At 53.1% G+C, this 14,792-nt stretch overlaps 1 protein-coding gene across 2 annotated transcripts; it reads left to right on the plus strand.

Annotated features, from left to right (window-relative positions):
- The first annotated feature begins 742 nt into the window (after positions 1 to 742).
- SLC25A23 (solute carrier family 25 member 23) lies at positions 743 to 14,260 on the plus strand. 2 transcript variants are annotated; one of them, XM_068979857.1, is made up of 10 exons: positions 743 to 898; positions 1,962 to 2,088; positions 2,666 to 2,753; positions 3,042 to 3,153; positions 4,127 to 4,285; positions 4,375 to 4,527; positions 4,724 to 4,831; positions 6,138 to 6,305; positions 11,238 to 11,388; positions 12,404 to 12,589. In XM_068979857.1, the coding sequence occupies exons 1-10, from the start codon at positions 743 to 745 to the stop codon at positions 12,586 to 12,588; spliced, it is 1,407 nt and encodes a 468-aa protein (XP_068835958.1). In that variant the 3' UTR covers position 12,589. The 2 variants fall into 2 exon arrangements, with proteins under 2 accessions (XP_068835958.1, XP_068835959.1); XM_068979858.1 differs by lacking the exon at positions 743 to 898 and adding an exon at positions 12,942 to 14,260 and having other exon boundaries at positions 2,055 to 2,088; positions 12,404 to 12,584.
- The last annotated feature ends 532 nt before the right edge of the window (positions 14,261 to 14,792 follow it).

Genomic DNA, 14,792 nt, shown 5'->3' on the forward strand with positions numbered 1-14,792 from the left:
GGTGGGTGGGAGAGGCGGGACGGGCGGGCGCAGTTTTTGCGGTTCTGGCCAATAGGAAACCGACTTTGCAACCGCCTGGCGCGTTGATCTTCCGTTTCCCAGGCTGAGTGGAACCGAGAAAGGAGGCGCACGGGCGGGATGACAGCACGGCTAGATATTGTGCTTCAGTGGCCGCGTAGGGAATGTAATTGGAACGGGCGTGCTGTTGCAGGCCTAGATGGCGCGGAGTTGGTCCGTGAGAACGTCCAGGAAAAAAGAGAACTTTAGTTCCTGATGAAAATTAGTAGAGGCAGGAGGTCAAGTGGAAAGGGATTACGTAACCCAATCCTGGAGATCTCCTTACCTCGCCTCCTTCGGCAGAGGGTAAACTGAGGCACGTAGAAAGGAGCTCCGAAACCAGACCTGAGATATTGCTCTCTCCAGCCACTCCATTTCCAAAATGAATGTGGTGCTCCCTAGGTTGTGCTGATACCGGGGCATCCCTGACCGCCCCCCACCAGCTCCGCCCTCAGCCCCCTCCCCCCCAAAGCGGGTCGGGGGAGGAGAAGCAAGTTCTGGCGCGGGCGGCGACGGCTAGCAGTCACCGCCTCCTACAAGTGCCGGAGCCCGGCAGGCAGCGCGGAGGCTGCGGTGGCAGTGGCCGCGGAGCTGGCCCTGCAGGGCCCCGGGGGGGGAGGGGGAGCCGTCAAGCCCCCGCTGAGGCCGCCGCTGCCGGGCCTCCCCTCCCCCCCGGGCTGGCGCCATGCGGGGGGGCCCGGGCGAGGCCGAGCGGCGTCAGCGCTGGGGTCGCCTCTTCGAAGAGCTGGACAGTAACAAGGATGGTCGCGTGGACATCCGCGAGTTGCGCCAGGGACTGGCCCGGCTGGGCGGGGGCGATCCGGACCGCGGCACCCAACAGGTACCCCCGCTGGGATACCCCTCCTGATGCGTGGCGCTGGGCCCAGTTGGCGCCTGGTAATCTGAGCCCCTGAATGGAGCGCCAGGAGTCGCCCGTGACAGCCTGTGCTGGACTCCAGGACCCGTGCCTAGCTTGAGCGTCCCTGTCTCTTTGCCCGTGCCCGCCCGTGTCCGGGCCTGACGGGATCGCTCAAGACAGGACCACCGAGGCCCCAGGCCTGCAGTTCAGCCAAACCCAGCCCCCTCCTCCCTCTGGGTGGAGGATGTCTGCCAGGGAATGGGGCCACGTGCGCTTTACTGCCCACTGCCCGGGACACACCCTCCTCTGAACTCTTTGCACAACCCAGAGACATGGCCTGCACCCACCTACAGGAAACATGCCCTCCCTTCCCTCCTACCCGGCTCTGGGCACCCACTACTCTCCCAGGCAGCTGCCCCAGACTCTCTGTTTACATTCCCTTCCCTGTCCTTTCTAAGACTTGGCTCAATGCCCCAAGTTTTCCCAGCCAAGGACCCAATCCTATCTGAGGCTGCCCTCCGCTGGAGATGCTCCTATCCAAGCAGGAACTTGACCCCAATCCCTCTACATCTGAAGACTCAGATGCCACTGGACTGTCTCCATAGCACCCTGAAACCTCCAATCACCCTCCCACTCTACAGATGGGCAAACAGAGGCCCAGTGGATGCTCAGTGTGGTTGTGTCCTTGCTACCACATTGCCCAGTGCTGTCTCCAGTGAGAGCTCTTGAAACTGCCATGCAGACAAGTTTTTAGAAGAGACAGCTGGAAGGACAGGCTTGCAGAAACAAGAGCCCAAGTCTACCTATCTACTTCCCAGCTCTGTAACTTTGGGCAAGTTACTTGACCTTGACGAGCCTCATTTTGCTCGCCAAGAAAGTTGGATGACTGCTGTCCACCTCACAGACCTACCATGGCCTTGGGCATCTTGTTGAGAGGAGAGCCGATGGCAGAGTGATGGGCCCAGACTCCTGGGACATAAGCTTGTTATGCCCTACATTGTGGGAGCAGCTTAGAGGAGCTCCCTCTGACCTTTCTCCCTGCCAGGGCATCGCCCCTGAGGGTGGCACTGACCCAGATGGCGGCCTTGACCTGGAGGAGTTTATCCTCTACCTGCAGGAGCGGGAACAGCGCCTTCTACTTCTGTTCCACAGTCTGGACCGGAATCAAGATGGTAAGGCCCAGGGATGGGGCTGTGGGGCCCTTGGAGACCCCAATGGGGTTAGAACTGGCAGTGCCAGGAGGAAGCGGGGAGGGCCGCTTCTCCGTGATGACTCACAGGCTATTTCGGGAGCTCTCCTCACCCTCAGCTAGGTGGTTCTGGGCCCAGCTGGCCTATCCCACCTCCTTTTCCTAACGGGGTGGGACCCTATTATTTATAAGTCTTATTATTTGTGGCGCAAAGATTCCCCTCCCCACATTGCTCCTGGATTCCCTGTGACACAGAGCCGCCCCCATCGCATTTTCTGGATGTCCAATGTGGCCTCAACTCCCTGTGGCATGGGGACCCCAATAATTACCCCTGGACTTAATCCTTCATTCATTCAGCAAATGCAAGTCCCTCTCAATATGAACCAATTCCACCTCTCTGATCCCAGTGGGTCAAGGGCCCCTCCCTGCAGCCCTGCCACACACTTCACCTTGGGTTTCTGCGTGCCCTGGTCTTGTTAGACATCCCCAGTCCAAGCTATTCTGGTCCTCTGACTTGAGGTCCTCTGACTTGAGGTCCCCTCCTCGGGCCCCCTCCCCAGGTCAGATTGACGCCTCTGAGATCCAACAGAGTTTCCGAGCCCTGGGCATTTCCATCTCCCTGGAACAGGCAGAGAAAATCCTGCACAGGTGAGTGGCTGGGTCCATAATCCCAGGTAACTCAGATCTCCAAGACCCCCTTAGCCACCTCGAGCCTCTGAACCCTGGACCCAATCCCAGGGAGGGAGTGGAGCTGAGATCTTGGGCCATTTGCTTTCCCGCTCGTAGCCTCAGTGTGCCCCTCTGTAAAACGGGGGGCCTCGCAGTGCCAAGGAGCTCTGTCTCCTCCCCAAACCAACCAGAATCTCTCACCTCCCTCAACTCACCTCCCTGCCCCAGGCACTGATTCTGTCCCACCTGTGCCCCTCCCCCCACCAGCATGGACCGTGATGGCACCATGACCATTGACTGGCAGGAGTGGCGTGACCACTTCCTGTTGCATTCGCTGGAGAACGTGGAAGATGTGCTGTATTTCTGGAAGCATTCCACGGTGAGGTGGGGGTGACGATCCCAGCCTGATGGTTGGGACCTCTCTTCCCCATGGCATAGGGGCAGGAGCTGGATCAGCACTCTAGTGGGAGGAGCCACTGGGAGCAGCCTGAGTGTGAGGTTCTGCTCTCCGCTTCCTTCATCTGGGGCTCTGGGACTGATGGGAGCTGATGGGAGCCCTTTAGACTTACTGCAGGGCTTTGGGGAGGTAGGCAAGAGAGGGCTCACCAGATGGGGCCTCTGGTCTCCCACCCTCTACCCATGCAGCTCTCCTTCTGCTGGTTTCTAGTTCTGCCCAATAAAGAATTCTGCTGCTGAAAAGACAAGTTAGGAAGCCACTGTTTTTGGAGGGTCTGATGAGATCCATTAGAAATTGAGGGAAGAAGTGCTCTGGATTGTCATTTCTGGGGTGGGAATCCCTGAGTGATGCTTCTGATAGGATCTGATGGCATCTGGAGGGGATCCATCCTTGGGATCTGCTGAGAATCTCTTGAGAGATCCAGAGATTCCCACCCTGGGAGACCTATGAGGGTCTTGGTTAAGAAGTCCACAAGTGAAGATGCTAGAAGACAGATGATCTCTGTGGGGGAGACCCCAGGAGAGAGCCACTGGGCTCCTGATATGGGAAGCCCCTGGTAGGATCTTGTGTGGCCCTGGAGGAATCTTCTGGAATCCTTATGTGAGAGACCCTTGGGTGGAATCCTGCCTAGGGATTTCATTAGCCCTGGAGGGATCTTTATGGAGCAGAGGCTTGAATAGGAGGCTTTGATGGGATTTGGTGGAGGTCCCCAGGAAGGACATTACCTCTCATGGAGATTGCGGGGCTAGGTCGGGTAGGGATCCGAGAGAGATCTCTTGGATTGGTGGACTCTCTGGGTATCCTGGAATTCATGGCGGAGACACCCCAGTTTAGAGCAGAGTCACCTCTCCCCAGCCTCAGTGGGTCATGACAGCCCCAGCCTCTGCATCCCCAGGTCCTGGATATTGGTGAGTGCCTCACTGTCCCAGATGAGTTCTCAGAGCAGGAGAAACTGACTGGCATGTGGTGGAAGCAGCTGGTGGCGGGCGCAGTGGCGGGGGCCGTGTCCCGGACAGGCACAGCCCCTCTGGACCGCCTCAAGGTCTTCATGCAGGTGAGAGGCCCTCGAGAGACCCACCCCCTCCTTTCCCAGGCCTGGACCTCTGGAAGGGACCCCAAAGCCACCTGTCTCCCCCCACCCAGGTCCACGCCTCCAAGACCAACCGACTGAACATCCTGGGGGGCCTCTGGAGCATGATCCAAGAGGGGGGCGTGCGCTCCCTGTGGCGTGGCAACGGGATTAATGTGCTCAAGATTGCACCTGAGTCGGCAATCAAGTTCATGGCCTATGAGCAGGTGGGGGCAGGTGTGGGGAGGCATGGACTGTAGACATGGGGTCTGCAGGATTGGCCTGGGAGTGGGGGAATGTCTGCGGGTCCCTGGGAGTGGGCATCTGCTCCCCTACGGGTCGCCCCCAGCAGGGCAGCAGAGGGGAAGTTCAAGGCCACGGAAGGCTAAGCCCTGAGGTCCCGCCACCTCTGTGTCTCCTCAGATCAAGCGGGCCATCCGGGGGCAACAGGAGACCCTGCATGTGCAGGAGCGCTTTGTGGCTGGCTCCCTGGCTGGCGCCACAGCCCAGACCATCATCTACCCCATGGAGGTGAGGAGCAGCCCTGGCAGAGACCTCGTGGCACTGTGGGAGGTCTGCAATCACCATTTCACTCCAAGGTGTGAAGTGGGATGATCCGCTTCACGTTGATCCACTAAGCATTGGGTGATCACTTCGTCTCTTCCTGATTCAGACTCATTACAGCAGTGCTGTTTCTTGTGTAGCTGGTCTGGGCATCACAGTTTGACATGTGATTTCTGGGGACAGTAGTGGTTTGTTGGTTTGTTGTTCAGTCGCTCAGCTCAGTCATATCTGACTCTGTGATCCCATGCACTGAAGCACACCAGGCTTCCCTGTCCTTCACTATCTCCAGTTTGCTCAAACTCATGTCCATTGAGTCAACGATGCCATCCAACCATCTCATGCTCTGGATGAGAAGGTCCCCCTTCTCCTCCTGCCCTCAGTCATTCCCAGCATCAGGGTCTTTTCCAGTGAGTCAGTTCTTCACATCAGGTGGCCAAAGTACTGGAGCTTCAGCATCAGTCCTTGCAATGAATAATCGGGGTTGATTTCCTCCAGGATTGGCTGGTTTGATCAGTGTTGGTTTAACTGTTTAGATAACAGTTGTGGGGGCCAGCCATTGATGGATATGCCTCTTCTAAGGATCCTGGTTTCCAGGATGCTTGTCCCCAAGGGAATCATTTCCAAGTGAAACCGTTTTTGGAGAAATCATTTCAAGTTTCAGGTTGTGCCAGGCATCAGTTAGGATTGTGAGTGATAGAAAACCTAAATCACATAAATGAAGTCCAGAGGTGAGCAGTCCAGGGATGGTATAGTGGCTTCAGAATGTTGGAGAACAAGACTCTATCTTGTTCTACCACCTCAGCATGTGGCCCCCTCCTTATGGACCAAAATGGCTGCTTGTGCTCCAGTTACAACGTCCACATTCCAGCCAAGAAGGAAAAACAAAGGAAGGCGCAGCTCCCTGACCTTAAGGATGCTTTCTGACAGCCTTGCATCCTTCTTCACCTTCATCGGCTAGGACTCAGTCACATGGCCACACACCTAGGGAAGCTGAGAAATGTAGTCTATATTTCTAGAGGCTGTGTGCTTGCTGAAAATAACAGATTCTATTGCTAAGGGTGAAGATAACAAGATATTGGGAGACGGTTAGCAGTGGGTGCCACATGCACCCTTAACAGTTTGTCGGTATAGAGTTTGGAGGCAGAAGATAGATTCTAGAGCAAGTGGTTCTTTTAATTCAGTTATTCTCAGGGTGTCTCCACCCAGCTGTCTTCGTTCCTGGATGTTGTGATTCCAAAGGCAGCTTTTCCAGGGATAATCAGGTTCTCCCCAGGTGCTGAAGACACGGCTGACCCTTCGCCGGACGGGCCAGTACAAGGGGCTGCTGGACTGTGCGTGGCAGATCCTGGAGAGAGAAGGGCCCCGTGCCTTCTACCGTGGCTACCTGCCCAACGTTCTGGGTATCATCCCCTATGCGGGCATCGACCTGGCCGTCTACGAGGTCTGTGGCACTCCCTTCTCTGGGGTCTACTCTCCCTGGGGTCTGAATCAGCTGACCTCCATAGCTACAGGTGGAGAAGCAAAGCACCATGGGCCATGGGATCCTGGGGAACCTTTCCAGGCACTGCATCCCCACCCCCTGCGACTCTTCCACTTCCTACCACAAGAACCTTCCATCTGTAGTTTGGTCTTCCCAGGTCTCAGGACACGTGAAAGTTGGGGACCACTCCAGCTCAGAAAATCAAGGGAGCAGGCAAAGATGAACTTCAAAGATGCCATCTCCTCCCAAAATGTGGGTCAAACACGCCTCTACCTCCAAGCTAATGTTTTCTTTAAGGCCTGCCCATTTCGGTGTCCATCGTCACGATAAAATCCACACCCCATGGTCAGCATCTTGGGACCTTTATCAGGAGAGGAAGGAGCTGGGAGTTTTTGCTGTTTCTCTTCCAGGGGCCTCATCCATTGCTTCTCCCTTCTCCTGGCAGGATCACCAGGTTCTCCCAATTACCACAGAAGTCCCCAGGCATCCCTGCCCCAATGTTTGTATCCAGCCCAGCTACCTGGGTGGGCAACCTGTCCAGTTGCCAACTCAAAAGGGCCCTGGGCTTGGCTGAATGCTTTGCTGGTGCCATCTTGAATTTTTTTTCTTTTTCTTTCTTTCTTTCTTTTTGGCTGCACTGGGTCTTCATTGCTGCACTCAGGCCTTCTCTAGCTGTGGCATGCCAGGGCTACTGTCTAGTTGCGGCACACAAGTTTCTCACTGCGGTGGCTTCTCTTGTTGCAGAGCACAGGCTCTAGGGTGCGTGGGCTTCGGGGGTTATGGCACTTGGGCTCTAGATCTCAGGATCAGTAGTTGTGGCTCACGGGCTTAGTTGCCCTGTGACATGTGGGATCTTCCCAGACCAGGGATCAAACTCATGTCCTTCGCACTGGTAGGTGGGTTCTTAACCTCTGGACCACCAGGAAAGTCCCATCTTAAAATTTTCAGTAATCTTTGAACAGGGGACCTCCCGTATTTTTATTTCCCACTGGGTCCCACAAATGACATAGCTGGTCCTGATCTGAGATCCCCCACACATGCCAACCCTACCTGCCCTGCCAGCACCCAGCGTCTACATAGCCAAATGAGATAAAGCTTCATTCATTCGCTCATTCGTTTGTTGGTTTAGCAACTGTTTCCTAAGCATCCATCAGTGCCTGGCACTGTGCTGGCTGCTGCATCCAAGGTTGTTGTTCAGTTGCCAAATCGACTCTCTGTGACCCCATGGACTGCAGCACACCAAGCTTCCCTGTCCTTCACTATCTCCCGGAGTTTGCTCAAACTCACGTCCATTGAGTCAGTGATACCATCCAACCATCTCATCCTCTGTCACCCCCTTCTCCTCTTGCCCTCCATCTTTCCCAGCATCAGGGTCTTTTCCAGTGAATCAGCTCTTTGCATCAGGTGGCCAAAGTATGGGAGCTTCAGCATCAGTCCTTCCAATGCATGCATTCAAAGAGTACAACATAATTCTTGTCCTCCTGGGATGCCCCTCCAGTGAACAAAGAAGGCAGTAAACCAGCAAATAAATAGTTTCAGATCGTGAAAAGTTCTCAGAAGACAACAAAGAGAATGTGTAATCAAAAGTAGCTGTGGGCAGGAGTGGGGCATTGCTGGGAATGCCTCTGAGAGGTGGTGATGGAGTGAGGTGCTGAATATCTATCAAAAGAGAGTGTGCACAAAGCAGAGGGCACAGCCAATGCCAAGGGCCAGACACAGGAATGAATTAGGTCTCTTGAAGAAGTGCAAGTCTCTTGTTTTTCTGTTACAGCTTATTACAATATATAGAATGTAGTTCCCTTGCTATACAGCAGAACCGCGTTGTTTATTTTATATACTGTAGTTGGTATCTGTGGGCCTTCCCTGTAGCTCAGATGGTAAAGAATCTGCCTGCAGTGCAGGAGACCTGTGTCCGATCCCTGGATCAGGAAGATCCCTTGGAGAAGGAAATGGCAACTCGCTCCAGAATTCTCTTGTGGAGAATTCCACAGACAGAGGAGCCTGGTGGGCTACAGTCCATGGGGTCGCAAAGAGTCAGAATCGACTGAGCTACTGACGCACACAGTTTGTATCTGCTAATCGCAAACTCCAAAATTATCCCTCCCCCTTCACGTTTCCCTTTTGGTAACCGTGAGGTTTTTTTCTGCATCTGGAGTCTTGTTTCTGTTTCATAGATAAGTTCATTTGTATAGTATTTTAGACTCCACATACAAGTGATATCATATGGTATTTGTCTTTCCCTGTCTGACTTACTTCACTTAGTAGGATCATCTCTAGGTCCATCCATGTTGCTGGAAATGGCATTATTTCATCCTTTTTTATGGCTATTAGTCCACTGTACCATCTTACATGGTACTTATTTAAGTAAGTACTTATATGGTCAGTGGACATTTAAGTTGTTGCCCTGTCTCAACTATTGTGAATAGTGGTACATGTATCTTTTCAAATTATAGTTTTGTCCAGATATATGCCCAGGAGTGGGATTGCTGGATCAAATGGCAGCTCTATTTTTTAAGGAACCTCCATACTGTATTCCACAGTAGCTATACCAATTTATATTTCCTCCAAAAGTGTAGGAGGGTTCCCTTTTCTCGACACCCTCTCCAGCATTTACTATTTGTAGACTCTCTAATGATGGCCAGTTTGACCAGTGTGAGGTGATACCTCACTGTAGTTTGGATTTACATTTCTCCAATAATTAGCAACATTGAGCATCTTTTCACATTCTCACGGGCCATCTAAATGTCTTCTTTGGAGAAATGTCTTTTTAGGTCTTCTGCCCATTTTTTGATTAGATTGGTTGGTTGTTTTGCTGTTGAAGAGTGGAAGTCCTAAGTGGCCGACGGAGCTGACATAGCAAGGACTCAAAGATCACGAGTTTGGGTTTCTCCCAAAGGTGATAGGAAGCCATTAAGACTCCTGAGCAGAAATAAGACACAACCTTATTTCATTCATTCTTCACCCTAAAAGGGATTTCAGAGGTCTAAGTAGTTTGAGAAGCCCTCTTGACATTTCAAGATCTTAATTAGTCTCTTAAAGACTCTGAGAAGTCCTGCAGAAACATGATTTACTCTTTTTTAAGTACAGTGTTGCCATACTTATCCAAGTATCAAAACCTCTTTTTAACATGACTGTTCTTAAAAACTCATTAAACACCTAGTTGGCTAATGCAGCTCTAGCCCCAAAGTCAGTTTAGTAAACACTTCTAATTTGCCCCTTCCACACCCAGACCAGACATCACCAATCCATTACCACACTTGAGTCTCTCTCAGCACAGTTCTGGGAAACCATTAGCAATGGATTAAGATTGACTCAGGAAATGCAACCTATGAGCCTTTCCAGTCCCAAGGTCAGAAAAAAGATCCTGGACTTTTTTTTTTTTCCGAGGCCTCACAGAAGGCTTCGGAAGGGATTGGTCAAGAGCATAGCTCTGGACTTGGGGGTGACTCTGAATGCTGTCACCTTTATCTTATGGCTTTGGGCAAGTAACTTCCCTTGAGCCTCTGTTTCTCATCAGTGAAATGGGGATAGTAATTGTTATTTAGTCATATCAGTCATGTCTGACTCTTTGCAACTCTACAGACTGTAGCCTGCCAGGTTCTCTGTCCATGGAATTTTCCAGGCAAGAATACTGGAGTGGATTGCCATTTCCTTTTCCAGGGGGCCTTCCCGACCCAGGGATCAAACCCACGTTTCCTGATTGGCAGGGGGATTCTTTACTGAGCCACCAGAGAAACCCATAAAATAGGTCTGCTGCTGCTGCTAAGTCACTTCAGTCATGTCCGACTCTGTGCAACCCCAGAGACGGCAGCCCACCAGGCTCCCCCGTCCCTGGGATTCTCTAGGCAAGAACACTGGAGTGGGTTGCCATTTCCTTCTCCAATGCATGAAAGTGAAAGTGAAGTCGCTCAGTCGTGTCCGACTCTTAGCGACCCCACGGACTGCAGCCCACCAGGCTTCTCTGTCCATGGGATTTTCCAGGCAAGAGTACTGGAGTGGGGTGCCATTGACTTCTCCATTAAAATAGGTCTAATTGGGCTAAAATCAAGGTGTCGGCAAGGCTTCTTTCCTTTAGGAGGCTCTAGGAGAGAATCCGTTTCCTTAGATTTTCCAGTTTCTGATGGCCCCCTTCTCCATCTTTAAGGTCAGCAACATAGCCTCTTCCCCCACCTCATGTCTCTCTCATGTCTGTTTCTGTCATCACATCTCCTTCTCTGACTTTTAGAAGGTGACATGTGATGACATCAGGCCCACTTGAAAGCTCTAGCATAATCTCCCACCTCCGGATCTTTAACTTAATCCTATTTGCAAAGTCCCTTTTGCCAAGGAAGGTATCCTATTCACAGATTCCAGGGATTAGGGCAGGAACAATAGGGGGGCCATTATTCCACATACCAGAGAGGTTCTGTGTGAGTGCGCACAGTTGCATCTGACTCTTTGCAATCCCATGGACTGTAGCCCACCAGGCTCCTCTGTCCATGGGATTTTCCAGGCAAGAGTACTGGAATGGGTAGCCATTTCCTTCTCCCCGGAATCTTCCCCACCCAGGGATCAAACTCAAGTCTCCAATATTGCAGGCAAATCCTTTACCATCTGAGTCATCAGGGAAGCCCAGCAAGAGTCTAGGTGAGGTTTTTTTGTTGTTGTTTTTTGGCCCCATGGTGCAGCAGGCATGTGGGATCTTAGTTCCCCGACTAGGGATGGAATCCAGGCCCCCTACATTAGAAGTGCTCAATCTTAACCACCAGACCACCAGGGAAGTCCCCTTTAGGTGAGGTCGAAGCAAAAGCCTGCTTGGCTAAGACCAACTATCACAGGATACAGAAGCCAGCCAGCGGGGTCCTTGTGTCACCTAGCTCCAACCCACCCTCCTTCCTTCTCCACCCCTCCCAGACCCTGAAGAACCAGTGGCTCCAGCAGTACAGCCACGACTCAGCTGACCCGGGCATCCTCGTCCTCCTGGCCTGTGGCACCATCTCCAGCACGTGCGGCCAGATAGCCAGCTACCCACTGGCCCTGGTCCGGACCCGCATGCAGGCCCAAGGTGAGGCCTGGGGGGGACAAGGAGACAGGGAAGGTCTCACAACTCGGGCCCATCTCCCCACCCCCCAGCTCTTCCTCCGGAGAAGGCAGAGTCCCAGGCTGGGATCCTCCTGGAATTTGGATTGGCCTTGACTCGAGCCCTGACTTTTCTCTGGGCCTCAGTTTACCCTTTTGTGACACTGGAATGGGAGCCCTTTATCCTAAGCAGGAGAACAGACACAGTCAGTACTGGCTGAGCATCCCAGCGATCTCAGTCGGGAGGCAAGCTTTCTGGGCTGGTCCTTTGAGTTCTCATTTGCAAGGCTGGGTTATAGCCAGGCCAGGGAGCAACAGGGCCAGGCTACAGGCTACACTTGTTCTATTGGGTTTCTCTGGGTTGGCTTTTGAGGTTATTTTTCTTTTTTCTCCCCGCTACTATCCCTCAATTTTTTTTTTTTTTTTTTTTTTTGAGAATTTCTACGGGGATTTTAGCATTTGTGTGTTGGGATTTTTGCCAGGGGTTATCTGCGCGTAACACATATATAGTCTCCCAACCCTCAAAGGGCTTCCAGGCTGGAGAAGAAGGTGCTGAATAAATCATCCCAAAATTAAGTATGGATTTAGGGTTGAATGAAGGGGAGGGGGAAAAAAGCCAGACTCAGACTTGGGGCACCAAGGAGGGCTCCCCTGAAGAGCCGGTTTGGGATGGAGAATGGAAGGATGAGTCAGAGTTTGGCTGAGAGAAGGAAGGGATGGAGCTCCAGGAAGACGACACTTCTGTGTCCTCTCCCACCTCCCCCTCCACACATACCTGCTCTGCTTCTCATCATCCCCAAATGGGGCCCTCCAGATTGGGGTGAGAAGTCGAGCAGCCAAGTCCAAGGCCAGCAGAAGCCCCAAATTGGAGTAGTAGGTTCCACTGTTAGTCCCTCTTGCTGCAATGGCCACCTGGCCCAGCCCTGGTGGGGGTGGGGGGGAAAGAGGGGGAAGTGAGAGGGGGACCTCTGGCCTTACCTGACCTCCCCACCCCTCCCCAGCCTCCATTGAGGGAGCCCCCCAGCTCTCCATGCTGGGTCTCCTCCGTCACATCTTATCCCAGGAGGGCGTGCGGGGCCTCTACCGGGGCATTGCCCCCAACTTCATGAAGGTTATCCCTGCTGTGAGCATCTCCTATGTGGTCTACGAGAACATGAAGCAGGCCCTGGGGGTCACGTCCAGGTGAGGGACCCAGAACCTACCCCCGCACCCCCAGATCCCTCACCTCAATCATGATGTCCCCCCACACCTGGGCCACTGGAGACCGACAAGACAGCCAGTGGATCCCAGGTCCTCCCCCCACCCTACCATTCAAACCACAGGATCCCCATACTCCAGCCACTGGAGCCCACGTTTCCCTGTCCCCTCACCCCCGTACTGAGTGCTGGACCTCCATGTCTTAACCACTGGATCCCCCACAAGCCAGCTAATGGATCCTGACACCCCAACCACAGCAGCACCTACCCAGTATCTAACCGCCCCCCCCACCAGCTGCCTCAGGCACCGGATCCAGTGTCCTCAGGCAGTGCTGGATCCTAGATCCCCAGCCCTGAACTGGCGGATCCTAGATCCTCTGCTTCGAGTCCTGGATCTCCAAGCTCAGCCACTGGACTCTGGATCTCAAGAAACCTCAGCCACGGTATCCTGACAATGCGAGGCCTAGATCCTGGGACCCCATCCACTGGATCCTGAATCCTCTCCCTCTAACCACTGGATTCCTGAATCCCTTTACCTCAACACAGGGTCCCAGATCCTGCTGCTTCAGCTCCCCAATTCCCACATTTCAAGCATCATTCCCTCAACACCCCCAACCATGGACTCCAGATTCCCAAGCCCTCATCTGCCAGATCCTCACTCCTCAAACCACATTCTCGAGAACCCGATGGCAGAGGAGCAGTTCCAGGCGACTACAACTGTAGGACCCCAGATCTCTGCATTGCAGGCACTGGACACTGAAACTTCACCCATAAGAGGCGGACCCTGCCACCTCTAGGCACTGGGTGCCAACCCCTTAACCCCTGATCTCTGACCTGAACCCTCCCAGGCACTGGACCTTGAAAACCCAGAGCCCCCAGCTAGCTCCCACTAGGCCAGTCAGCACCCTGGATCCCACACACCCCTGTTCCAGACACATACCAGAGACCTTCCCCCATGGCACAAACCCCACAGTCTATGGAGCCTGCAGGAAGCCCAGGTCCCAGGCTCCCAGCTTGAAAACCTACAGGATGTGCCCACAGTCCTGACACAGCTGACACTGGCAAGGGGAGGAGACATCCCTCCCAGGCCCTGCAGAGATGCCGCCGGACCCCCAGCTCCCTAGCATGGACATGCCCCTAGGCCTGGGGCAGGGCCGGGGTGGGGGGAAGGGCGTGCTCAAATGCTCCTCCAGCACTGTTGGTCTCACATCCTCTTCCCACCTATAGGCTGATCACAATCCCCAGAGCCTGGCTCCCTCTCTCTTAGGGCCGGCAAGCAGGCAATCTGAAGCTGGGAACACATGAAGGGGACCCCACACGCACACACATCCCAGCACTGCCAGCCCCTCCCCAGGCTTCAGAGTTGGAAACCAAGGATGCAAAACAAAGCCCCAACCCCCTAAGCCCCCAAATTCACTTCAGGTCTATTTTTCTACCAGAGAGGAGTTGACAACCCATCCCCCCTACTTACCCCAGCCCCCCACCCTGTACATTCTGCACTTTATATTTGGATGCTGAGCTTAGTATCATTGGGGAAGCCCTCTCTCCATTCCTTCCAAGTCCTTGGGGAACCCCATTCAAGGACTGTGAAAGAGGAACTGGGATGTTTGGGGGATGGGAGGACCCACTCCCCTAATGCTTCCACCTCCTCCACCTACACTGCGCCCCACATCCCTGCCTGTGCCCTGCCTGTGTGTGTTATTTCGAAAGAAAAGAACAAAGGAGTACATTTTCTAAGCTCTTTCATTGTGGTTTTTACTGAAAGGGGGTGGGTGGATGTGGGAGCACCTCTAACTACTCACAGGGAAGACACATGGGTTGTCATCCATCATTCACGGAGACCAGGAAATGACTCCATGAGCCTCAGTTTCCACATCTGTAAAGTGGGTGCAGGGGCAAGTCCACATTCAAGAGCCCTCCTAATTTGTCCTGTATGTTTTTCTAATTACACAAGTGTGTCCTTTTCCTTGGGCTGCTGTAAAAAGTTATCAAAAACAAGGGGCTTAAAACAACAAGAAAATTAAATATTTTTCTATTGTGGTACAATACACATTACATAAAATTTACCCTTTTAACCAATTTTAAGTGTTCAGTTCTATGACATTAAGTACATTATATTGTCATGCAACCATCCCCGCCATCCATCTCGAGGACTTTCTCATCTTCCCAAACTGAAACTCTGTCCCCATTAAAC

Source organism: Capricornis sumatraensis, chromosome 9, assembly GCF_032405125.1.
Source record: "Capricornis sumatraensis isolate serow.1 chromosome 9, serow.2, whole genome shotgun sequence".
In the NCBI taxonomy this organism is placed as follows: Eukaryota; Metazoa; Chordata; class Mammalia; order Artiodactyla; family Bovidae; genus Capricornis; species Capricornis sumatraensis.

What these genes read in the sequence shown, in the direction of transcription:
- SLC25A23 (XM_068979857.1), top strand. Translation starts at nt 743, where the DNA reads ATGCGGGGGGGCCCGGGCGAGGCCGAGCGGCGTCAGCGCTGGGGTCGC. An exon ending in TCTGGACCGGAATCAAGATG is followed by an intron (nt 2,089 to 2,665) that starts GTAAGGCCCAGG and finishes CCCCCTCCCCAG; the next exon opens with GTCAGATTGACGCCTCTGAG. An exon ending in GACCCGCATGCAGGCCCAAG is followed by an intron (nt 11,389 to 12,403) that starts GTGAGGCCTGGG and finishes ACCCCTCCCCAG; the next exon opens with CCTCCATTGAGGGAGCCCCC.